The following is a 27661-nucleotide window of genomic DNA, read 5'->3' as shown; positions in this document are numbered from 1 at the left end:
TCGTAGCCAAAACTTTGGATAGATTGATTATAAATAACGAGAGTAATTTACTTCAAGTGAAGCAGTTCAAATCATTTAACTTATTGTGCTCTTCATCAATTGACTTATATTAACGAATATATAAAAAAATCGAAGGGTGTTTCCTTTGGACCATAAACCCATAGATTAGTACATAAACCAAAGTAAATGCTGTCAAATTTTTCAAAATGATCATTGCCCTTACATTATAAAATAGTTTATATAAACTAAATATCTCTTTCCAATTGGATTCTTTGCAGATTCCAATAATATAAGTACATGTACCTGACTAAATCAGTATGAATTAGAGGGCACCATTTCATTTTATAACTAACATAGTTAATCGCAAAAAATAAGGTAATATTTCCTTGAAAAATAAATATATTCATGAAGAACTGCTAAGGAGAGTGAGAAATAAATATTTCCGGCATGAAAATGAAACGACAAAATGTTCGGACCTTATCCTTGGTAGTGTGTACTTTTACATACTTGTTGATCGGCGCCGCTGTATTCGATGCTCTGGAGTCCGATACTGAGAGTAAGCGATGGGAGGTGTTGTCGGGTAAGTGTCTAACAGATCTTCTTCTGACACATCGTTGTCAACATTACTGTCCCACTGCTGGGCACTGGTCTCCTCTCGAAGAGAGAGGCTTAGTCCACGTCGACCGTGCTGGCCTAGGGCGAATAGACTTCACACACTTTTCAGAACTATTTTTTAAATGACTTAGGCATGCAAGCTTCCGCACGATGTTTTCCTTCACAATTTAAATAAGTGATAATTAATTTTTAATATGTAGTTAAGGAACTTTGAAAAATCATAAGTGCGTCCTTGGGATTTGAACCACGGACTCCCCCAACTCAGAAGCTGGCTTTCTTAACAATTTGGCTATCACCGCCTCTTTGTCGTTTTATTTCGTAGAGGACTTATTACATATTGTGGGTTCGTTCACATAATCACTATTCCTAATTATGCCCTAGATGTACAATATAGCGAATGTATGGATGTGTGTTAGTTTCAATCAAATCAAAGTAATCAAGCAAAAGCACAGATACTTTCCTTTTAACAATTTAAGCTGAGCTATTTTACTACTTTCTACTAAAACTAGCTGACCTGGCAAACTTTGTACCGCCTCAAAATCTATTTATCAAATACATTTCATATAAAATATAGCCAATATTACTGGTGGATAATGTAGCTTTCGAATGGTGAAAGAATTTTTAAAATCGGTCCAGTAGTTTTTTAACCTATTCATTACAATCAAACAAACAAACAAAATTTTCCTCTTTATAATATTAGTATAGATAACTGTTGTAATTTTTATATTTTACAGACATGAAAAATGGTCTAGTCCGTAAGTACAATATAACTCCAGAAGACTACCACATGATAGAAATAGTTATAATCGAGAACAAACCTCACAAGGCCGGCCCTCAGTGGAAGTTTGCTGGGGCCTTCTACTTTGCAACCGTTGTCCTGGCTATGATTGGGTATGGACACTCCACACCGGTCACTGTTGGCGGGAAGGCATTTTGTATGGCATATGCTATGGTATGTACTTAAGTGGTATTTTTATAGAAATATGTAGATTTTTTATTTGTCTGCAGAATAACTTTCATGGTACTTTTTTCCCTTTAAAAATGCCGTGTATTTGGAAACACTTAGTAAAAATAGTTCAAATAGTTATGGAGCAGCCACTTTACACTGTTAGCAGTTGTGTTGAAATGCCCACTACCTAAATACAGCAAAAAAACAACTAGCGAGCTAACTAACGAGCCTAGTCTTTTGTTAAGTTTAAATTTAAATGAAGGATTATTAACAATTATACATCTTAAGTCAATTATCTCTAAATCAGTAAACTTTTGGATTGCATCTTATAGGGTCAAATTTGTCAATAATGACTTGATTAATAACCTTCTTAATTGTCTAGATAGGCTTCAAATCAAATCAAATCAAATCATTTATTTGCAAGAACATAGTATTTTACAAGGATCTTAAATTTATAACAATTATCTTATGTTCTACCACATTGGGCGGCTTACCCTGTAACACTGTATTATATCTGATTTCAGGTCGGAATCCCACTAGGACTAGTGATGTTCCAAAGTATAGGAGAGCGACTGAACAAGTTTGCATCAGTAGTGATAAGACGCGCCAAGTGCTACCTTCGCTGTGAGACCACTGAAGCCACAGAGATGAACCTTATGTTTGCTACTGGATTGCTCTCATCTATAATCATAACTACAGGTATAGATCTAATAAAACCGTAGATCTGTGTTACAAATACAAACTTTCTATATTCAGTCCCCCATAATATCCTTGAGTCATGGATATCATAAACATACAGAGATGAACACAAATACCCAGACCCAGAAAAGATTTGTTTTTTTTTTATAATATAGGAGTAGTAGACGAGCATACAGTCCACCTGATGGTAAGTGGCTACTGCCGCCCATGGACATACAGATGTCCAGTTGATTACAGAATCAACCCTAGATAGGATTAGATATTCCCACCTGAGGTCGGCCACAGATGCGCCACTACCCCTGAGGACTAAGCTGGAACGCCTCGGAAAAGTATGTCTCTCTTACCACACCCTTCAAACCAGAACACATCAGCGCTTAACACTGTTGTCATTAGGTAGAAATAGGTGTGGTGGTGGTCTCGCCGGAGTCGAACTACAAAGGGTTCTACCACCTTCAAACCACCAGAAAAGATATCAAAATTCGTCATTCAGATATATCTTTGGCCAATTGAACCTTTTTTTTTTTTTTTTTTTTTTTTTTTTTTCTCGAGGGGGAAACCTTCAAAAGGTACCCGACGACGTGGGAGCGACGCCGGGTTATGTGGGATTTTTACCGCACTAAAACCCCCCCGGTGGCCGTCCTCAACGCTTGTTGGAGAACTCCGGGATCTCCGACGGAACACAACCGGAGCCCTCCAAGCGCGATGCCCCGATCGGGCTCTACCCTGGAGGAGCAGTTTTCGCTCCTCCCACACCATGTAGTGTTTACGACGGTATGCGACCACACATACCGCCGTCCTTCCCGGGGTCGCTAGCTGGACGGTTCGAGCTCCCACTCTTGCCGCCCGCAACCCCGGAAGCCCCCTTTTAGTCGCCTCCTACGACAGGCAGGGGATACCGTAGCCCTATTCTAGTCCCGGAACTACAGGGACATGGCCAATTGAACCTGTAACTCTTAGTGCTTTATATGTCAGATTGGTATGGTTACTGCTCTGCCACACAAGTCGTCATGTGAAATAGAGAATATTTCTGCAGTAAGGTTTATATCAACAGGGCATGACACAACCATTATTTATATTAATGACCATCTATATTCTATCTACAATTTTTTATATAACTGAAACCTTTGTGGTTCGACTCTGGCGGCACCACCGCCACACCTATTTCTGCCTCATAACAGCAGTGTTAAATGCTGCTGTGTTCTGCTTTGAAGGGTGTGGTAAAAGAGACATACTTTTCCGAGGCGTTCCAGCTTAGTCCTCAGGGGTAGCGGCGCATCTGTGGCCGATCTCAAGTAGGAATATCTAATTCTATCTGGGGTTGATTACAGATGTCCATGGGCAGCAATAGCCACCCACTATCAGGTGGTCAGGTGGTGAATGCTCGTTTGCTACTCCTATATTATAAAAAAATAATAATAATCAATTACCTAAAGATGATCACAGATTTAAATAATATATCTGTTACCGAAAACTAGAAAATATAACATACTCTATGTTCTTTTTACACGCTTTATATTAGCTTCACTTATATGTTTGTCAGTAGAAAGAGATCAACATACATCCTTATCTTACCCTGCATGTATGAAAGAATGAAATAGAATACCGAATGTTTTTTAATTGATTTTTACTTAAAAGTGTGTTTTTTAGTTTTTTGAACTATATTTATTTAATTAAGTTTACCTATCTTGTATGGTTTCCAGGGGCAGCAGTGTTCTCCCGTTATGAGGGTTGGAGCTATTTCGACAGTTTCTACTACTGCTTTGTTACTCTCACAACAATAGGATTTGGTGATTATGTTGCTTTACAGGTAAATGTTGATATTTAAGTAAATAGTTCTGCTGCTAAGCTTTGCTTTCTTCCATATGAAATAAATTTGTTATGTTGTGTTTGAATTACTTATAAACTTATAAACTCAAGCTTTATATTATCATGGAGGTGTTTAACTATTCAAAAATATCAGTAATTATTACATTGAAGAATCTGTGATGAATCATGGTATTTTTAAAACCTAAATACTTAAAATGCGTATGTAAAATATCCAAGTATAAACCACTGGCGGCCTAAGGAAGAAGTGGTAGGGTGGCATGGGCGGGCTCCTGGCCTCTCGTCCTGTCTACTAATTCCCTTGTAGACATTTGTAAAAGCTTATAAAATAAGATCAACTTCTTAGACGGGAGGCCTTCTTTAACCTTCCGGCCCGGGTCTCTGATGAGCTTACTCCGCCACTAGTGTAAACCCATTTACAACAACTTGTTATATTGCAGAATGATCAAGCACTAACCAGCAAGCCAGGATATGTGGCACTCAGCTTGGTCTTCATCCTCTTTGGGCTGGCAGTAGTGGCTGCTAGCATCAACTTGTTGGTGCTGAGGTTCATGACTATGTAAGTTTTCATCATAGAAGGAGGAAGCCAGAAGAATTACTGTAGCCAAATCAAAATAAGGCAAAGGTCTATTTGAAGTTAGCAGAAATGTTGTTACTTATGACTATTAATAATCTATCTATCCAATGTTTTGCCGATCAAAAGATCGATAAATGTTTTATCTAAGCAAAATGCCTAACACCAATTATGTTACTAAGATACCCTACATTTTCACATCTACAAAAATACGTTTTCTTTGTACATTGTATTTTATTAATTTATTACTCTGACATCTGATCTGACATTCATTTTCAATAGAGCTTTGATTTTATTCTCTAAACCCCAACATTGTGCAAAGGCAAGCGGAGGAGAATGCCCGTGATGAAGACAAGGAGGGATCTCGCACGCTGTTGCCGCTGGAAGGCCACGGCGGTCATCGCGCCCACGACGACCAGGCCTCGGTAAGTTACCACCTTAAACCACTATTAAGGCCTGGGCACACAGAGTGCGTATTCTAGCGCCACGCTAGGGCGTTAGCGCTAGTAGTAAATCCTGACGTCGCTGAGGTGTGTTGTGTTGAGTTATTAGGAAGCGGTCACACTGTCCCTGTAGTTCCGGGACTAGAATAGGGCTACGGTATCCCCTGCCTGTCGTAAGAGGCGACTAAAAGGGGGCTTCCGGGGTTGCGGGCAGCAAGAGTGGGAGCTCGAACCGTCCAGTATGCTACCCCGGGAAGGACAGCGGTATGTGTGGTCGCATACCGTCGTAATCACCAGATGTTGTGGGACGAGCGAACGCTCCCCCAGGGCAGAGCCCGATCCGGGCATCGCGCTTGGAACACTCCGGTTGTGTTCCGTTGGAGATCCCGGATTTCTCCAACAAGCGCTGAGGACGGCCACCGGGGGGGTTTTAGTGCGGTAAAAATCCCACATAACCCGGCGTCGCTCCCACGTTTTGAAGGTCCCCCTGGAAAAGAAAAATATTTTTTCTCATACAATGACGCTTGTACGCAAATCTGTAACAAGTGTGAGTCGAACTCGCACACTGAGGATTCCGTATTTAATAGGAGGAATATGCATTGCGCCAATATTACATCCATTTGCCTGCTCTCTCTAAACCTACAACAATTACTACATCATCATCAACCCATAATTAGCCCATTGCTGGGCACGGGTCTCCTCTCAGAGTGTGAAGGATTAAGCTATAGTCCATCATGCTGGCCAAGTGTGTATTCGTAGAATTTACAATTTACATATCTTTGAGATTTTTTCATATATCTTTTTTTTATAATATAGGAGTAGCAGACGAGCATGCAGTCCACCTGATGGTAAGTGGCTACTACCGCCCATGGACATCCGTAATCAACCCCAGATACGATTAGATATTCCTACCTGGGGTCGGCCACAGATGCGCCGCTATTCCTGAGGACTAACCTGGAACGCCTCGGAAACGTATGTCTCCCGTACCACACCCTTCAAACCAGAACACAGCAGCACTTAACACTGCTGTTATGAGGTAGAAATAGGTGTGACGGCTCAGTCCTCAGGGGTAGCGGCGCATCTGTGACCAACTTCATGTAGGAATATCTAATCCTATCTGAGATTGATTACAGATATCCATGGGCGTTAGTAGCCACTTCCCATCAGGTCGACTGCACTCTGGTTTGCTACTCTTATGAATGATGATGAACAAATATGACAGCTTAATTTCCACCATAACATCAAAAGAATTTTTAATGTTGGAAGTTTCAAACGAATATGCAGTTCACCTGATCGTAAGTAGCAACTGCCGCCCATGAACAATCGTAAGCAACTCCATATATGATTGGAAACCTACTTGAGGTCGCCCAGAGATGGCTAGATAGGTTATTTGTAGGGTTCTATACCCAAAGGGTTAAAACGAACCCCTATTACTAAGCCTCCGCTGTCTGTTCATGACAGGACTCTATCCCTTGAACCCTAGTAGATAACATGAAATTTTTAAAATGTGTATAACATTCTATATATTTATCTGTACTTACAAGTGTCATACTACCTACAACCAAGGTAATATCACAGACTGCGGTATTAAAAACGTTCTATTATCAGTTAGTTATGTTGTAAAACATTAAAAGTTCATATTAATTCTCATAACTGTCAATAGATGGCGTAAGTAAAACTTCTCCTGAATCACGCTGTTGAGAACATTTGTAGTAGGTATAAGACAGGCCTGTAGTCTCAATTATTAATATGAAACTGATTAACTTTATTTTTGAAAAGTGGTACTCTTTCTAGTACCCTGTTTCATATAAAAAAGAATCGAGTAAGTTCGAGTCCAAAGCGGTGGGTCGTTGAAGACCAAAGTATTCACCATTTACTCGGGTTAGTTACGAAGTACTCGAGTACTTTGTAATACATAGTCTAATAGCATGAAGACCAATAAAACAAGTTGCCTAAACTAAACAAAATTAAACAAGTTATTACTTGCACAATTGCTGCTGTATTCACTCGTTTTCCTATATAAGGTACCTAAGACTGGAGTGTCACTCGAGTGTCACTGGTACTCGAGTATCACTTATTAGTATGCGAGTTATAGCTATATAACAAAAACCGGAACTCTGTCTCAACAACAGTGTTTTTTCTTGTTTCTTACTTAAAGACAGTGTACCTATCAAGACTAATAAACAGCAGTGTAAAGTGCTAATAACCGTAATATACGCATAATCAACAGTAAAAACAATCCCAGTGTATTTTCCGATATCCTACGTAACCTCAAAATCAAGTGAATTGTTTTGAACAATACGTCAGAACTCTAATAAACATAAGAGTAGCGCCATCTATTGCAAAACGCCAGAAGTAGCTCGTTTATCAACAGCTATCAAGTGACGAATGCACGCGCACCGCCATCTGTATACTGCAGAGGCAAAGTAGTGTTAAAACCTAACACGAGAGGGCAGCACCGGTATCAAAACAAAGCAAACCGTGCATATCAATCAATCATGGGGAAAATTATGAATGCTCTTAAATATATTCAAAAAGAACTCGACTACCAATAAATTGCAATTAGAAAATGGAGAAGACGTAACGAAACATGTTACAGAAAATATTAACAAAATATTGGAAGCAAGGTTCCTCAAATCTTCAATCAAATCTAATTGAAAATGAAAATTAAGAATAATTATTGAAAAATATTACGTGAGATTAAAGGGTTAAATCGCAAGAGTCTCACGTAATTAATGTATGCGCCCTTATGATTAATAATAATTAATTGAATTACTTATTTTAAATACAATATAAAATTAATAAAAAATAAGTCGCCATCTATATCGAAGCTGGTTAAATCACGTTGGAGTGTGTACTTCTGTAGGTACCGAATCATGGCGAACGGAGGACTGCCTGCCTATAAAGCATTTTTGGATTGGCGTACGCCACATTATTGCCACGTTTTTGTTAGCTTGACCTGTATGTATGTATGTAACGGACTCTTTAAACTCTATTTTAAACCACGTTGAACGGTCCGATTAATTAAAAAAATTTGAACAATTATTAAGAACCGATGACTATACACGATTTTATTAATAATTTTATCCCATTCTCCTCATAAGGATCTTCAGGAATCAGGATTAACGATTTTCCTCGTGCGATTTTAAAATAGCGTGATTTTTTTAGTTTTTAATCTATAATTATTATTTTATTTTTAAGTTTGCGCGGCGTACATACATAATTTATGGTATATTATTTTATAGTTATGTAACCTGATCTAAACACCCTATTTTAAAAATGCATGCACTTTTATATGATAACAATTAACAAATATCTAAAAAATAATGAACATTTGGTGATACGAACTCTGTGAATGTGTTCGGCCCGACTCTCGGGGTTCGGGTCGGCTGTGAGGGAGCTTGACGACCCGCGTGGCGGAGCGGTCACCATACCGGTCTGACGCAAAGAGTCTCGGATTCAATTTCCGCCAGACAGATATTCAAAAGATGAATTTAGCTGTCTGTTTCTGGGTCTGGGTGTTTGTGTATTTGTCTATGTGTGTGTCCATTGCATCCACGACACAGGGACTCCTAGTGTGGGGCTGTGAGTGTAGAAAGTGTGTATAAACTAGACTTTATTCTGCCATGGATAAAGTACCTATTTAAGCAAATTTACGTCTTTGTTAAAAAAATACCACATTGCAATGGTATTTCATATAAGTAATGATTGTTATTTCAGGTGTGTTCGTGCAACTGCCTTGGCAACAAGCAGTGCGAGGGCGGGGCCCTGCTGCCGGCCACGCCCCGAGCGCCCATATCCCTACGACGAAGGGACTCCATTGCAACTGATCTTATTGAACGTGCCTCCGTGTAAATTTACAAAACTTTCGATGGCTATCTGTATGGTTGAACTAAACTGTAGTAGGATAAGAAATTAGTTTTTTATGATTTCATGTTTTAGTGTTTTGGCGCTATTCTCGCGTTATTTATATACTTATGTATGGGTGTTTTTGAGATATAGGGTTCTATATCTCACTATGAAAAGACGAAGGAAAATCTTCTTGGAAGTAACAAAATTTGTTTTACCGAACATGGGTAAGACTTACAGTCTACATATGCCTACATATGTCTACATATACAGCCTACACACAAACTTTTAAATATGAAGATGGTATGCTATATATTCCGGATTCAGTTTGTTCATTGAGATGTAAGGGTAGTTAGAGTTATTTTGAAACTACTTCGACATTGATCTTTATTATTAAATTAATAGTATAATGTGGTAAAATCTGTGTCAAATTCTCGATATTATGTGATAATTTCTTGTACTGTTCAATATAATTTATAATTTTTATATTATGAATTAGTGTTTTCTAGTCTTTAGGCGTTAAGTGGAGATGAAGCACAAATTATTATTAAGTATTCATTCCATTTTTGAGTAGGTATCAAAATATTTATTTGTGAATAATAATAAGATAGTTCAGTTTTAAAATTTTAAGTAACTTCCTTGTTTGTAATTTTATGTTAGGTTATAAGCAAAAATAATTGAATTATAAAGATAAAGACATTAATGTTTGTAATCAATTAAAATAATGATGAAACATGTTTATTACAAAAATAAGCGAATTATTTTTCCGCTTACTTATTTTTTAAGGAGTGCCAAAAAAGTAATTTAGTTGTGCCAAATTTTATTTTAATTATTTATGTTTAACAATTATGGGGGCGTTCAAGTATTACGTAACGCAATTTTTGAAGATTTTTAACCCCCCCCCCCCCCCCCCTCCCCCTCTCTAAACGTTACGTTACATTCTAGTCATTTATTATTTTTCTGTGATATTTTGTGAAGTATTTTCCATTTCGTTTTTAATGTATTACAATGTTAATTATTAAAATAAATGTTTATGTATGTGTAATATTTATTAAAAATGTTAATTAATACATGTTATGATCAATTCATATTATGATATTGTGTCGCAAATGTTTTAAGTAGCAAAAATAAATGTTTTACACGATCTACTTGATTTTTTATTATTTACCATAGTAATGTGGTGGTGAATAGTACTGTGGAATAGTAGTGATAAACAGTAAATTAGCCTATTCCATTTGATTTTACGTGGCCGCTGAAAGCCATGGGCACCTTGAAGTTGTTTACAGATATCTCTACATAGCTTTTTGGGATGTAAATGAAAATACGCCGTATTAAAGACGAATATTATCCTCGTGTTATTAACGGCTACCAACGGGAATAGAACCTAGGACTTTAAAAACTGCAAATGGATGTGATGATTATACGACTGCTCATGAGTAAAATTAGGAATAAAAAAGTTAACTTTGTTTTTTTGTGTGTACCTAATTACCTACTTCGATATGAACTTCCTCGGAATTACTAAAAATCGTGAAATATTTTCTTATCTAGAGCATTGACCTTCAACTAATTAGGTGTTAATTGTCTGTACATCTTAAACCCGGTGCATACAATTCTTGTCACATTTATATAGAAAAAGAAAAATATCCAAATTTACATAAAAATGTCGTTGTACTCATCGATTTTAAATATAAAGTATGTCCCTCTCTCATTGTACAAGATCATATTGCAAGTGCATAAAGATTTCTAAGAATATTAACAAATATGTGGTTGTTATTTATTGATAGATAGTGTGATTGATAGTATCAATACAGTGACCTAAATAATTGCTATACCAAACATTTTACCTGTGTTTTTCACATTATGCTAGAGCAGTAGTTCCCAAACTTATTTTTGTCGTGGACCACTTTCAAAATTTTGCTGGTTTCGGTGGACCCCCTGCTGCTACATTACTACCACATTCTTAAAGTCGACAAAAAATTGTGTCAAAAATGTAGATAGGCCCTACGCCATACATTAATAGGTAGAAACTATGCTTACATTTATGCTTTTTAGTATCAAAAGCAGATCAATTTTCGTGGACCCCCACTAACATCTTGTGGACCCCATTTTTTGTTCACGCCTACGTAGACCCCCAGTGAGTCTCCCGTGGACCCCTGGGGGTCCTTCTGGACCACTTTGGGAATCAATGTGCTAGAGCATTGTGAAAAATACTTCGAAATACGCTAAAAAGAGACATAAGAAGGTAAAAACTCGTACGTGTGCACATGACCTAAGGTTAGACTGTGTATATAATAATCTCGCCCACCTAATTAGAAAACATTTCTCAAAATGTGCCCTACTAAAGTATTACTTATTTTCGTGTTCTTAGTATTTATAATAACAGATTCCTTTGGACTATTTTTTGATCCCGAAAAGACCGTGGCCGGTGTAAGAAAAGCGCCAAGATGTAAGTCATTATCTTATATTTATTTTAAGAGCTGTTTATGTGATTAATATTTTTAAGTACATGACAATTTTACCTAAAGATTCACTGCAGTCTGGATTGTTAACAATAGGGTATAAATTCTACCTGATCGTTGGTCTTAGATGCGATGGTACCAGTAAGTCAAATTCCAACGGTCCAAAAATGTATCTGGATTACCACAAACTTAAAATCAAAACACGTATACGATGCTGCTATAACGCAGAAGTAGATGTTGTGGTAGTGCTGCCGCAGTTAAACCATGAGCATCTTGCAAAATGAGGGTACCAATATAAAGTTTTTGTTAACAATTTGCATACACATAATCAGAGTTAAATGTTATTATTTTTTTCAGGGAATATCTCGTGGTTAGGAATAGGTATGACTTGTAATGGCTGTCCACCGGTAGGCTGCCAAGACGATGAAGCAATTATACACGGCTTTTGCTGCGGTTGCGCTCGCCCTTTAGGTATGTATCTATTTCGATTTCTTCTTCATTCACACCCTTCTTATTTCCTCTTTTTATCTTTTTAGTATAATTTTAGGGTAGTAATGGAAAGCACGATGTTTACGTCACCGTTACAGCAAATGATAATTAATTTTTAATGTGAAAATAACTTGGTTAACTAACATTATAATATCTAAAAATCAGAGGTCATGAATCGTGCCTGGGTTTGAACCACGGGCCCCCCTAAAGCCGAGTTTCAACTACTAAGCAGTCACTGCAAACATTGCGTATTTATTATTAATCATTAGAAGAATGCTTCTGCGATACGCCGAAGATATCTTCCACCTTGAAAACTAAAGCTTTATAAAAATATTTAAAAATTATTTGATTCGACTATTATGTAATTAAATTTGTATATTACATTTTTACAGATAAAGTGCCGGTACTCTGTCCAGAATTTCTGCAATGCCCACTCAACTTACACGGTCTCTGCCACGACTACGAATACATGATGCGGTGTTGCTGTTAATGACTTAAATTAATAGAAAATTACTATAAAGTTTCGTGAACTTCATCCTTCCATTATTACTATTTGAATTCGACGGCCATTTATAAATTTGTATGTAAGGCAGTTCATATTATGTAGCTATTTAAACCATTCAACGCTAGCGTGTTAAGACATTTTCATGATGGGATTAACCAAAAAGTATTTAAAATATTGTCGAAATTGTACTTGTTTTATTCATATTAAAATAATACAAAAACATGTTTCATACATTAATTTGCGAGGATAAATGAATGTTGATAATACATATGTGTGTGTACGCGTGTAAACAATTTATCTTTCATGTGTCAATTAATTAAAAACTAAATGATTACGAGGCAAGGAAATAAAACACCCTTTTAATAGCATACTGTTTTAATTTCTAAGAAACCCTTAATACAGAATTACAGTGGGTTAGCGGATTGATTTAAGTAAACTTAGTTCTCGACACCGTAGTACAAAAATAACGAAGTACTCGTGTAACATATTACATAAGACCGAGAAATAGTTAAATAATTTTACCCATCCAGTGTTTCAAATGACCGTCCGATCTATATCACGACTTAGACAAAATATATCTAGGGTAAATATAATGACAATAATTTAAGATGAAATTAAATTGACCGACATTTAAAACATTGGACCTTCATTAAAATGATCACAATATATTGCTGTGATTCTGATATAATTTATGTCTTTTAATTAACACTATTCCTGCTCGGCATTATCGATAGCTACGTTCACTTTACAACTGTCTAATTCTCTAAGGCCCATTGCTATATCTACAATTTTGTGTTAAAAATTACGAGAGTATCAAATGAATTACTAACACAAAATTTTGAACATAGCACAACCCCAGTACGAATTATAACATAAAATATATAATGGAATATTAACACTCGGTGCATATGAAGATATAGTTTAAAGTTAGTACCTCAGTGACGCTTCATTTAATTATAACGTAACAAAAGCTGGAATATAACTAAAAAATTAGCCTACACTTCGTAATGGACAGCTTGAAGGCGACCACGAACGACGAATAACAGCGTTCGACTTACTCCTTACTATACAGTTAGTCACTCAACTAGGCCGAGGTCAGAGCTCAAGGCGTTTTAAGGATGGAACTTTAGAAATACTGTTGTTACATTAAATGCAGTCCGCTGTTGATTGTGCTTCACTGCATCCGAAAACCTGACCACGACCCATCAAGGCTCGTATAACGCTCAACAAAACACTTGGGAATTTCGCATACGTAAACCGTTGATCAGCTATAAAGACCTGCATCAAAATTCTTATTTTGGAATACAGCACAAAATTAACCTACAATATTCATTATATATATAAACATGTATAATCATACACCCATCCATTTCACCTCGTTCCGTTTTACTAACAATATATCGGACAATAGCAACTTAAGAGAAGTTAGCTTACGATGTACGAGCCGGTGGTCGGCACTCGACACTAAATTATTTATACTTTATTTATAATAATAAGGATGCGATCATGAAACGTTTTGTGGTAATTGCATTTTAATTAATGGGTGTGGCGGCCCCGCTCCCCCGCCCCGCCACCAACCTGCAAAGGTAAAAATAATTGTTAAATAATTAAAACTAATTGTCATATAAACATATTAGTTTAAAGTAAAAAAAAACACGGCTTATCGATCTTTAAAGCGATGTAACACTGTGTCTTGGTTTAAAAGGCGTGGTAGGAGTGAGACATTTATATTATGCTTCCAATTTAACCTTCTAATATAGTAACACAACTAAGGCTGATCTCGGGCCATTAGATTTTAAGTATAAATAGGCAATGACAAAACAGTTTAGTCGTTTTTTTATCATACTGTGGAAGGTAATGTTTTTAGAGCATATGAATGTAGTATTTTTGGAGGTAGTAGAATCCTGTGGTTCGACTCCGGCGGCACCACTGCTACATACATATTTTGCTACATACCTATTTCTGCCCAATAACAGCAGTGGTTTGAAGGTTGTAGTAAAGGAGACACTCTTTTCCGAAGCATTTCAGCTTAGTCCTGACCTGACTGATTTTAGATGTCCATGGAGGACAGTAGCTACTTACAATCAGGTGGACTGCATGTTCGCCTGCTACTCCTATATTATAAAAAAAAATCAGTCGAACATTGGTCGTACTAACTCGGAAACCTTTGTGGGCTCATGCACAACAACTTTGTTATAGATTATAAGCCAAGTTCTAACAGCCTGAATATTTGGATTACCACAAACTTAAAACGAGGGAAGGTCAGGCAGGGCTCCTGTCCCGTAGCCTCCACAAAAGAAGTGCCTCATTACATGATCAAATGTATAGTTTCACATGTCACAGTGTTAGTTATCATACTCCTCCAAAACGGCTTTACTGTTTTTCACCAAATTTTATATGCATATTCAGTAGGTCTGAGAATCGGCTACTATGATCTATTTTTCATATCCCTAAGTGACGAGGGTTGTTCATCCTTAATATTTTTTCTTTATTTGGCAACACGTTTGCCGGGTCAGCTAGTGTTTATATATATAGAAGACTAGCTGACCCGGCAAACTTTGTACCGCCTCAAAATCTATTTATCAAATATATTTCATATAAAATATAGCCTATGTTACTCGTGGATAATGTAGCTTTCGAATGGTGAAATAATTTTTAATATCGGTCCAGTAGTTTTTGAGCCTATTCATTACAATCAAACAAACAAAGTTTTCCTCTTTATAATATTAGTATAGATAAACAATGACCATACCGTGTGTACGTTCAGCAGCAAGACGACTTGCCGGTGTCGATGGGGCGGCCCTGGTCGATCTTGACGGAGGCGCCGGCGGGCGCGGCGCCCGCGGACGGCGGGCCCACGCGGCTCTTGATCTCCGCCGCCATCGTCATGAACGCCTGCTCGACGTTCGACGAGTTCTTAGCTGACGTCTCCAGGAACGGTATGCCCAGCTGCTCGGCGTATTGCTGTGGAAGAAACCATTGTTAGTAGAGTCCACGCTAAACTGCTAGTCCGCTTCGAACGTAGAAACGAGTCGCGACGCAACAGCAAATTGTAGATATTAGCGGGACGAAGACAGCGCGGAACCCCCGACACCCTCCGCTGCCCGCCCACGGGTACATAGCTGCGTTATTGTGTCCTTACGTTACGGAGTATATGCTAACCTGCGCGCAATAATTTCAGAGCGGACTAAATAACAATAACTTTGGTTAACTTTGGTCACCATCAGGTGATGGTAAACCTATCGTTAATATCATCAATACTTAAAAATAAAGGTATAGAAGTGCTGGTTTCATAGTTTCAAAAATTATATAGACACTAAGATTGCTATCAAATGTAATAAGGAATTTAAGTGACTATATTTATTTTTGTTTCATGATAATGTACTGTGCCGTTTTCTATCTCAGTATGAGGGATGTGTGATTTATGCTAGAACTGAAAAACTTATAACTAAAAAAATATTTATAATTATAAATAATGATCTAATATACAGGGTGAATTTTTAAAACGGGCCTTCAGGGCCAAATCCGAAACTATAAGGATTAGCGAAAAATGCTGAAAGGAGTTACGAGGCCGATTTTGATAAAAACTAAAACTGCATCATTAGTTTTTTAAAATATCTTTTTCCCTACCCGGGAATCGAACGAGTTCATTTTTAAAAAAATTACACCCTCTATATTATTCCACCATCTGATAGTGTCGCTTATAAGGATCAAATTCTGGGAAGTAATGATAAATGACAAACTAAAGGAAAAGCCTCAATTTTAAGAAAATACATATTTTTTTATATTAATTTGGCAGTTATGTTCCCGCCATTCATCAATTTAAACATTTCGCGTATTAACAATTTTTTGGCTCAATGTTTCAAATCATTCGAAATGGACGTTTTGTTCTTCAAGAATTTATATTTTTATGTCCGACTTAGTTAAGGTTACTTTTAGGACCATTATAATAGAATTCACAGGGGAAAAATTCACCCTGTATATTGAAATGACGTGTTTCAAAATAAAATCTATTTCCTATGCTTAGTATATAAATGTAAAACTATCGTTGTTTGATTTTATGTCTTTGTTTCTTGGAACAAACTGCCTAATGTGATTTCCCTGGGGACAAATAGAATTTTGGATAGGACAATACAAACAAATTCTTTTTTTTCTCTATCAAGGCAAGGAATAAAAAATGGTAATAGATACAATATGACATCGGAAACTTAAGAAGCGAGATTTATATTTGATCTTCGACTGCTCGAATCCGAAATTAATACGACCGGTCAACAAGGCCATGATGAAACTAGTGCAATGACCTTACTCAATTCTAGTCTGTTACACAAAACTTGTACTTGAATAAAAATAAATAGAAGTGTTCGATTCTATACTTTTTGTTAGTAGTTTAAGAGTTATGACGTCATTAAGGTCGCTCCTGCAAGCTAAAACAAGCTGAAAATAGAAACAAACGAACACTGCTTACAAGTTCTGTCATTGTGTATAATCATTGCTCATTTGTTTATCAACACGTTTCGATACTGCGATACATATAGTAAGGGCCTTTTCCTGTTACGCGGGTTTGTACCGGATTAGGGGGAGGCAGGCAGGGCTACTGCCCCGGGGTCTCCATAAAAGAAGGGCGGGAAGGGCCTCAACAAAGGAAAGAAAAATAATATATCTCATCCTTACTGTCAAAAGATAAAGCCAAAAGCGCCGAAAAATAGCAGTTTCTTGTATGGCGACTACCATTTATTATGAGAGCTTTATTTATTTTTTGTATTTGTTGTCATAGCGGCCTATATTACCACTATAGAGTCACTGGAAAGGTTAAAAATCAAAAAAATGACCACTTTGCGTGTTAGATATTTAGCCTTTCCCTTTAATATAGTAAACATTAATATTATAAGAGATTGTTGAAGACATATCTTTGATTAGCTATGGAGTACATATTATTATGTAAGTTATTATTTACAAGCTATAAATATAAATATATGCTGCTTTATTTGTCATTCATTATCATTTATCAAATATGGGAGTTAATTAAGTAATTGCATTGCAAGTATTTTGTTAAGGCTCCAGAGGTCAGAAAATTTATAAGACTTGATTTTCGAGGATGACTTTAATTTTAACGTGGATGCAACGAGACAACAGGGACAAGTAAAAATAACAAGATTTAATTAAAGCTAATAGATTTTTGCAGGCGCTAATTAGTTTAGTGGTAGGAAAGATGCTATTGATTAGTAGCAGGCGTAAACATGCCCCCAGGCGTTGAAGGCTCTGCATTCAACCATCTAGACGGAATCGTTACTTGGAAGCGGACAAATTCGACTGAATGATCTCTTGACGATCCCACTGGACGTCTTGATTTCTGCTACACGAGCGACGTTATCCGATCCGGGGAATAGTGCCACAATTCGACCCAGCTTCCACTTCAACGGCGGTAGATTTTCCTCTTTCAAAAGGACTAATGAGTTGATCTCCAGTGGTGAGGATGGTGTCTGCCATTTAGTACGTTTTTGCAATTCGGATATATATTCTTTGCTCCACCTCGTCCAAAAGTGCTGACGGAGTTGTTCAACTCGTTGAAATCTTGTCAAATGAGTGTCCTTGTAATGTTGAATATCCTGGGTCGGAATGGCGGTTAGTGGACGCCCAATTAAAAAATGACCTGGCGTCAGTGGATTTAAATCATCTGGATGCGAAGACAAAGGAGTGAGTGGTCGCGAGTTTAAAATAGCTTCAATTTGCGTCAAAGTTGTATACAATTCTTCATACGTTAAATTGCTATTTCCTAACACTCTTACCAAATGAAATTTAGTAGATTTTACAGCTGCCTCCCAAATTCCACCAAAATGTGGTGAATACGCGGGAATAAAGTGAATATTAATTCCCTCATTCACTAGGTCACCGGACAACGAGTTAGAGTTTTGCTTTAAGAAAGTCGCCAACTCATTGTATGCTCCAACAAATGAAGTTCCGTTATCAGAATATATATGTCGTGGCTTTCCACGACGAGCAATAAATTTTCGTAATGTTTGGATGTAGCTATTACTTGTCAAGTCACCTACCAATTCCAAGTGGATGGCTTTGGTAGTGAAACATATGAAAATCGCTATGTACACCTTCACGATACGACAACCACGTCCTTGACGACTTATAGACGCAATAGGACCGGCGTAGTCAACGCCGACGCATTCGAACGGATAACCGCCAGGAGTAAGGCGCTGCCGTGGTAAGTTACCCATTATAGGAGGTTTAACCTTTCCTCTCATTCGTGCGCACCTAATACAACGATGACAAGTAGCCTTTGCCAAATTACGGCCACCGATTGGCCAATAGACTTCTCTAATTGATGCTAACAATAGTTGTGGTCCAGCATGTAAAAGCTTTATATGTTCATATTTAAATAACAACTGTGTGAATCTATGAGTGGACTGTAATAATAAAGGATGTTTTTTATCATATAAGAACTCTGAATTATTAATACGACCACCAACACGCATTAAATTATTTTCATCCAAAAATACATTAAATTTTAATAAAGAACTCTTAGGAGGCAAAGGTTTCTTCTGCAATAATAGCTGGTATTCTGAAAACGATTCTCGCTGAACGGTGCATATTATAATATTTAATGAATTATTTAATTCAGTTTCAGTAAGGAAATTGTTTGTAGGACGCTGTCCCTTACATGATGCGATAAATCGTAGCACATATGCAATAGCACGTTTCAGCCGAATAAAATTCGAAAACCGTTCAAATTTTATAAATTCTAAAGGGTGATCATTATTATTCATTTTTACTAAACACGATATTTCGGGACGTATTTCAGGTAGCGGTTCACAATCTAACAATGATTTCGTAGACGGCCAATTCTTACTAGGTCCCTTTAAAAAATCAGGTCCTGACCACCACATCTCGAGAGATTGAATGGCATCAACACTGACTCCGCGTGACACATGATCTGCTGGATTTTGATCAGAAGGAACGTGACGCCATTCGCAATCGCCAGTTTTTTCGAGTATATCTCCAACACGGTTACGGACAAACGTATGTAACTTGGTTGGCAACATTTTTAACCAACCTAAGACAATGGTTGAATCAGTCCAGAATATAGTTCTTGTTACCGTTAGTCTTAGAGACTTGCAAGCCTTTTCATATAGCCTAGCCGCAACGAGAGCACCACAAAGCTCAAGCCTGGGAATTGTTGTGGCTTTGATAGGTGCGACCCTACTTTTAGCTAGTAATAAACGTACTAATATTCTGTCTTTATCGTCTATGCTGCGAACGTACAGACACGCACCGTAAGCCTTTTCCGAGCTGTCGGAAAATACGTGAAATTCTACTCGAATAAATGAATCGATTATTACGCAGCGTGGTATACGTAAATGGTTTAAAGCTTGTATATTTTTTATTAAATTAAACCAGGTCTCTTGAATGTCCCGAGTCAAGGGTTCATCCCACGATAGATTGTGCAACCATAACATTTGCAAAAATATTTTAAATTTAATAACGACTGGAGACACAAGGCCTAGTGGATCAAATATTTTGGAAATTAATGAAAGGATCTCACGTTTTGAATATCCCTTCCTTTCAGTAGTTACACTTATCCCAATAGGAAAATATAAGTCATCGGGTTTAGATAACCATCCTAAACCTAAAGTTTTACTGGAATCGTTACCCCCAATATTTAAATTATGCGTGGACTCCGTAAACTCTGACACTAACTGAGGCTCGTTTGTCTTCCACTTTCTCAGTGGTAAGCGAGCAGAGGCAAGGGTAGCCGTTATCTTCTCACGAAGATCTCGAACTTCATTCAAATCATCCCCACCACTCAACAGATCATCAACATAAAAATCGTGAAGTATTACCTTTGAGATCTGAGTGTCTTTACATTCGAGTCCAAGTTGCTTAAGGCACCTAGTGGCAAGGTACGGTGCACTCGCCGTTCCATACGTTACTGTATTAAGTTCAAATGCCCTAAGCGACTGAGTTGGCTTATCGCGCCACAGGATACGCTGTAAATACCTATCGTCAGGATGCACAAGTATCTGCCGGTACATTTTCTCAACGTCGGCTAAAATAACGTACTTGTGCTGTCTAAATCTTAACAGAATGGATAAAAGGTCGTCCTGTACAGTAGGACCTACCAATTGAATACTATTGAAAGTAGCTCCACTACTGGTGGGAGAGCTAGCGTTGAAAACAGCCCTTAATTTGGTCGTCGTGCTACTCTCCCGCAGGACGCCATGATGTGGGATATAATGTGCATTATTTTCCGATTTGAGCTCACACTCTGACATGTGACCCAACGACTGGTACTCCGACATAAACTCCTGGTACATTTCATATAGTTTCGGTTGTTTTATAAGCCGGCGTTCCAACGATAAAAAACACTGTTTAGCTCGTTGCAACGAATCACCTAAAACGTTAGGGTTCTCCTTTAATGGGATTCTTACACAAAACCGGCCATCTGGCATACGAGTAGTATTATTAATGAAATGTTCTTCGCATAACTTCTGTTCCGGTGAATAACTAGAATGAATAAAATCGTTAACTTCTTCTAAATTCCAAAATTCTGCGAGTTGATTTTGTATAATTTGATTTGATAACTTATCGATAGTCGAATTGTCACTCACATAATTACACTGAATGGGTTTAGGTGGATATACTTTAAAAGACTTATTATTAATCGGACCAGAAATTATCCATCCTAACCTAGTTTCGCAAAGCGTAGGTTTATTACTTCCTAAATTAATTCTTTGCGATCCAATTAAATCCCAAAAAATGTCCGCACCTAAAATTAAATCCACTGACTCGGGTCTATAAAAGTGAGGATCCGCCAAACAAACGTCAGTGGGTAAATTAAGATGCGAAATATTAACTGTACGACTCGGTACATTATCCGTTAAGGACGGCAAAACAAAACAATTTATATTACGCATAAAAATGTTATCAAGTGACTGCAAACGCAAACTACACATTTTATCAATATACGTAGTCACATTGTTTATGCCCTGAACAGATTGATTTATCTGATTATAAGGCAAATTTAACCGTCGGAACATTTTATCCGACAATAAGCTCGACGTGCTACCGGAATCCAAAACGGCGCGCCCGACATGAACGCGATTGTTGGAATCATATAACTGAACCAGCGCAGTCGCTAGAATAACGTCGCCGCGGTTAGTTACTTCATGACTCGCGGACGACACGCTCGCTGATAATGTTAAGTTATTTGAACCGGTGGAGGGAGTCACGCCGATGACGTCATCGGTGCGGTCACTATGCACAAGTGGCTTCTTATCATTAACTGTAACGTGAACTAACGCTGAATGCTTGCGTTTACAAATTTTGCAACCTTGTTTTTTACAACTGTTTGAAAAATGAGACTTCGAAAAACAGTTAAAACAAATCTTGAACGTAGGTAATAATTGCAGCCGAGCTTCATTACTTAACGCTAAAAACTGAGGACAGTTATTTAACCTATGCTCGCCGCTGCACTTTGGACAGGAGTCCTTCGAAATTAAATTGCTTACTTTATTTTGTGTTGTGACCATAGCCTTAACTTTAGAATGTCTATTGTTATTATGATTGTAATTGGTAGGTAATTGGTGCGTCTGTCGTGAAAATTCAATTGTATCTAGTAGGTTGGTGCGTATACGCATAAACTCAATAAAATTTTGAAGCTGCACGCGCGTCTCAATATCCAAACGACCTTTGTACTCCTCCCACTCACGATAGGTTTTGCTATCTAACTTATGAGTAATTATGTGGAGGAGAAGAGTATCCCAGTGCTTAGTGGGCTCGCCCAACGAATCTAATGCACGAATATTTTTATTTAACTGATCTATTATGTTTTTAAGGTTACTGGCAGACTCCCGTGTAACCGGTTCAATATTAAATATCGCAGCTACATGGTGTTGAATTAACAACCGCTTATTATCGAAACGATCACATAGGAGTCTCCATGCGACATTATAATTGATGGACGAAAACTCAATGGATGAAATAACCACCGCAGCGGAACCCTCCAACGACGCTCGTAAATAATGGAATTTATTTACATCGTCAATGTCGTCATTGTCGTGTATGAGGCTAGTGAAAGTATCCCTAAATTCTAGCCAATTATTAAACGAACCAGTAAATTTTGGTATCTGTATGGTAGGCAACTTGACAGGATTTAGCTTCCCACTACGTGATCCGCAATCGCTAGGCAAGGGTACTTGGGTTCCTTTGCAATTTTCAAGCATTTCGCGCGCCTGACTCATTGTTTTATAATACCTATTCTCAAATTCTTCTCGTTCCTCTAATTGTTGATCAATATTTTCAGCTATACATTCTAATCTGGTCTGAATCTTATCGTATTGGGCATACAATGAGTTTAACCTATTCAAACGCAATTCTAACTCACCTATGTCCTTAGAGCTCGGGGGTCCAAGGGATTTCAGAAATCCAATAAAAATTGTAACCTGACCTTTGTAACTGCTACGTTTCTTTGTTAATTCAGAAAATTCCTTTATTAATTCGCTTTTCTCAGACATTTTTGGGAGTCAGCTGCACAACCCTGGAATTAGTATATGAATATACAATTATTTTACAGTTCCAATATGTGGTTACGTTTAACCACTAAATTAACCTAATAATAAGATATCTATATGTACAATAAATAACCAAGTTCAACTGTATTGGCTAACTAATTAACAATTTGTAAAATTCATTCAAGAATTTATGTTTCAATTATTTTAATAATGTTACAATTATATATAAAATAACAATTGGCTAGTAGATAACTTATCTTACAACCTTAACACTATTGTAGCAAGGTAATAGGAACTTATTTCTAAGAAAATCTTTGATTCAAACTATAAAACAAGTAACAACAATTAGAAGTAATGTACCTACTCAATGAGAAGTTGTAATTAATGAAATTAAAGGCATACAACCATGGATTTAATAATAATGTAAAGTAATATAATGTGTCCTACTAACAAAATGTTTAAGAATTTTACATTAATTTCTTTTAAATATATTTCTAATAAATATAGTTTACTTTTTACTTAGTGCTTACAAAATATTAAACCAAACCAAAGACTAACTGAAAGTAGGCACTTACATAAATCAGTTTATGGACTTCCCTTAACTTGCCTTATTTATTTAAATAACAATGTTTTGACTAAATCTAACAATAAGAGTGAATGTATTTTATATTAAACATAAATTTTAACTTTTTTAACCAAGATTAATATCACAACCTAATAACTCACAATCTTTGTTTAAAATTAAATTTAACTGAGATATTAAACTCAAGGCTAGGGCACAAAATACACAAAAAATACCGACTTTCTCGCGATCCACTCCTCATAAATCCTTTGTCCAGAACAATAACCTCCACATATGAGCTCCACACACGTGGCGAATATTTCTTCCAATATGTGTATATTCCTTTGGCGTAAATCGCTGATCCTTTAATCGCTGATGCGAATCCGGCTCGAAGGACCAATGTTAAGGCTCCAGAGGTCAGAAAATTTATAAGACTTGATTTTCGAGGATGACTTTAATTTTAACGTGGATGCAACGAGACAACAGGGACAAGTAAAAATAACAAGATTTAATTAAAGCTAATAGATTTTTGCAGGCGCTAATTAGTTTAGTGGTAGGAAAGATGCTATTGATTAGTAGCAGGCGTAAACATATTTTGTTATATTTTTACACATACTATATTGTAATGTTACGTACTAATGTTTATCTTTATTAATAACATAACCTTCACACTTCAAGTTTGTGTTCCTACTCTTCTATCAAAAATGGGTGTATTTTCACAAGTTACACATCTACGACATGACAACACGTATGTAAATGTAAATGAATAAGTTTGAAATGTAACTTACATTGGCTGTATTGTAGTCAACCGCTTTCTTCGTGGTGAGGTCACTCTTGTTCCCGACCAGAAGTTTGTTCACATTGTCGCACGCGTAACGATCGATTTCCTCCAACCACTGCTTGACGTTGCTGAAGGAATCCTGAAAACAACAAATGTAAAATTCACAGTATATTTTTAATCAATATTTGAGAGTGGGAACCCATGAAGGGTTGATCCTGGAGGTACCAACACCATATCTATTTAAATCCTATCTGGGGTTGATTACAGATGCCTATGGATAGCTGTAACCCTTTATAATCAAACTGTTAGCATGTCCCTTTGCTATTTCTATACTATAGAAAATGTCCTTCAAGAATTTCTGCACTGAAACTCATTACAAAAATTCTTGAAATATATTAAGACTAGTATTAAACAAAAAATGCCATTTATTCTTGCCACATACCAATTCTATTATGACATCACAATTGATATGGAAATAAATAAAACTAATGAATAGCAGACTCAAATATTTGCGAGAATAATAGATAGTTTCAACATGTACACAAAGTCAAATTGGCTGTATGCAGTTGGAACAAATTTTAATAAAAGATGAGGCAAATTAGTCGAACATTTTTTTATGTTCAGTAGGTTCTTTTGATGATAAAATGTAATGAGTAATTAAATTTTGGTTGAGTTGAGCCACTGATTTTAATCTGGCTTCTTTGGCCAGGTGCCAAGAGTAACAGATTTTGTATCTGAACTCAACATGTACCATAAATATTAATGACTGGCACATTATGCATGCTAAACGGCTATTAGATTTGTTGTTTACATTTTTTTTGTTATCTGTATTATCATAATATTCAATTTGCAAATGTAATAGTAACAATGTGCATATTATAATTGCAGATTTAAGAGGAGCAACATTCTTGTGCAAGTAGGTAACAAATATTTATACTAAAAAGAAGTCATTAAAATGTATATAATTAGTTATATAGTTCAATAATGATGTTGCTCCAACTAGGATTTGTACTCTTTACTAAAACATAAATATATATAACAACTAAACTTAATCCATAATAAATCAAATGTGGTTGAACCAGTATAATTCAACCAGGGAGGTGCGACAGCCACATGTATTTCAAACATAAAGCAGTTGAGCATTTTGGTACAAAGATCTGGATCTGAGTCTAGATGCAGACTTACATATGATGTGAACATCTTAGACTTCAAAGTGCCAATGCATCTGTGATTGGTTCAGGTAAATCTCCTTAAGCATTTTATATAGAGTTGGATACAGATGTTCATGGATAACTTGTCACCCTGTCGTCAAGTGGTCAACATGCTTGTATGAAAACTCACATAAATTGATACACCAAAAGAAAGATAAGCAATCTATATTACTAATTAATATATATGGAACAAAGGTATAAATTTAATTGATGTATTATGATTCTAGGCCAATAACTCACTTCCTGCTTAAGTTATGAGATTAATAAATTCTATCTAGACTTCAATACTCAGATGCAACCTTGCATGATTGCAGTTGCTTCCTCTTTTACTACTCTTGACATAGTAGAAACTGAGTCAATACTAATAATAGAATTGTAGAGAAGTGAACTGATAGTATCATCTGAACTGTACTGGAAGATAACTAATCTTTGCAATTGAAGCACGGTATGGAAAGCCCTTTCACCAGATAAATGATACCAGTGAAACCAATTCCCCGCTGATTATATTAGCCGTTTGGTGAGTTTATTGTATTATAATAGCACCAAATAGATACACAATCCTAGTACATTTAATTATAAAGAAGTGAGCAATATTTTGAAACTTTTACCTGATCTGTGCAGTCATATACAATAATGATTCCGTGTGCCCCCCTGTAGTATGACGACGTGATGGTTCTGAACCGCTCCTGTCCTGCAGTGTCCCATATTTGTAGCTTTATTGTCTTCCCGTCTAGTTCTACAGTCCTTATTTTGAAGTCCACTCCAATGGTACTGATATAACTCTCTGTGTATGTGTCGTCTGCGAATCTGAGCAGCAGACACGACTTGCCTACGCCGGAGTCGCCGATGAGGAGCAGTTTAAACAAATAGTCGCTGGAAGAAAGGAATTCGAAGCAATTACTACACTAACCATTTATATACGATGCCTCAACTACATATAAAGATAAACACGCACGATTCGAACCAACGTTGGGAGGCGTATCTTTGTTCGATTAAACAAAGAACGACTCCTAATTACGATTACAGAATAGAAAATCAAAAACATCGGTATTAATTGTACACAATAAGGGCGGAAGTAGGCGATAGTTTCGTGCGCCATTCAGTGATTTTTACGATTACGTTTCGTTTTCGTTGGTACTGTGAACACAATGAGTCACCAGACACATTACGATTACTATAAATTACAAATCGTTAATCACGTTCAATGCTAAGCAAATGGGTCTTCACTGATGATATTATGAGAGTTTACAAAATGAATGTGCTAAATTGAACAAATTTCTGCCCATCCTTGTTTCACACATCACCATACAAAAAGTCACTTACTATTCTGGGTTCATTTTGTACTATAAACGTTTTCTGGCCAAAATGATTGCGTTGTAGAATATCTTGAGTATAGTTAAATCCTTTGTTTCGAAATTAGTACAGCGCAAAACAGCAAAAAAATTATATTATACGTAGAATAATGGCCGCCGACACTGAAACACCCACACTGACGTAAGTCAGACAAATTCACATATGGCAGGACAGGAGTGCCACTTGGCAAAATTGAAATGCGTTCGGAAAATTACGCTCTTAACTTATATCATGTAAACATTATTATTTATAAATAAATGTATACGACAGGTAATGATATTTTATATTTTACGTATGTACCAATTAATTATTATTATAAATAATAAATTATATCTAAATCAAACTTTTTTACGCTAGATGTCACTAGTAGAGGCTAGTAGCCAAAGAGTATAGTAACCGCTAGTAGCGTTTTGATTTTACACATAACGGTTTCAAATATGTGATTTTACGTACAAAATGAATTGGTTATATATTTATGTGACTATAGATTGCAAATGTACCCTTTACTACCCTTAAAACAGTTCCTTTAGTATGACTTTTCAATAGAGCACTCGATAGAATCGATAGCTCGATTCAGTTACATTAATGACAACCGCTTACAGATAAGACACTTTTTCAACAGATCCGTATATAAAATGTTTCCTCACCTCTAATTACTTACTTCCACAGACTTAAAAAAATATACGCCTTTTCTGTGGTACTTTAAATCGATTAAGAATATTTATCAACCCATTACCTGTTGCTTGCTTTTATTTAAATGTATGAAAGAATCTTTAGATGTACTAATAACCATAGACAAAAGCTGCCAAAAAACAGAACATTTGTAAT

General features: G+C 36.7%; 2 protein-coding genes across 2 annotated transcripts; one reads left to right on the top strand and one right to left on the bottom strand.

Moving 5' to 3' along the window:
- Nucleotides 1-88: 88 nt before the first annotated feature.
- Nucleotides 89-9632, top strand: LOC140742935 (potassium channel subfamily K member 9). The gene is made up of 7 exons (XM_073074018.1): nucleotides 89-580; nucleotides 1350-1567; nucleotides 2089-2263; nucleotides 3964-4070; nucleotides 4528-4646; nucleotides 4984-5086; nucleotides 8825-9632. The coding sequence occupies exons 1-7, from the start codon at nucleotides 448-450 to the stop codon at nucleotides 8957-8959; spliced, it is 990 nt and encodes a 329-aa protein (XP_072930119.1). The 5' UTR covers nucleotides 89-447; the 3' UTR covers nucleotides 8960-9632.
- Nucleotides 9633-12763: 3131 nt separating this feature from the next.
- Nucleotides 12764-26987, bottom strand: Rab1 (RAS oncogene family member Rab1). The gene is made up of 5 exons (XM_073074017.1): nucleotides 26804-26987; nucleotides 26089-26353; nucleotides 24277-24408; nucleotides 15159-15370; nucleotides 12764-13984 (listed from the first exon to the last, which is right to left on the bottom strand). The coding sequence occupies exons 1-4, from the start codon at nucleotides 26815-26817 to the stop codon at nucleotides 15170-15172; spliced, it is 612 nt and encodes a 203-aa protein (XP_072930118.1). The 5' UTR covers nucleotides 26818-26987; the 3' UTR covers nucleotides 12764-13984; nucleotides 15159-15169.
- Nucleotides 26988-27661: the final 674 nt, after the last annotated feature.

Source organism: Epargyreus clarus, unplaced genomic scaffold, assembly GCF_041222505.1.
Source record: "Epargyreus clarus isolate Ecla_fem2 unplaced genomic scaffold, WU_Ecla_fem_2.2 ptg000006l, whole genome shotgun sequence".
In the NCBI taxonomy this organism is placed as follows: domain Eukaryota; kingdom Metazoa; phylum Arthropoda; class Insecta; order Lepidoptera; family Hesperiidae; genus Epargyreus; species Epargyreus clarus.
Note: the sequence above shows the minus strand (reverse complement) of the source record. Positions and strands in the feature narration are given on the sequence as shown.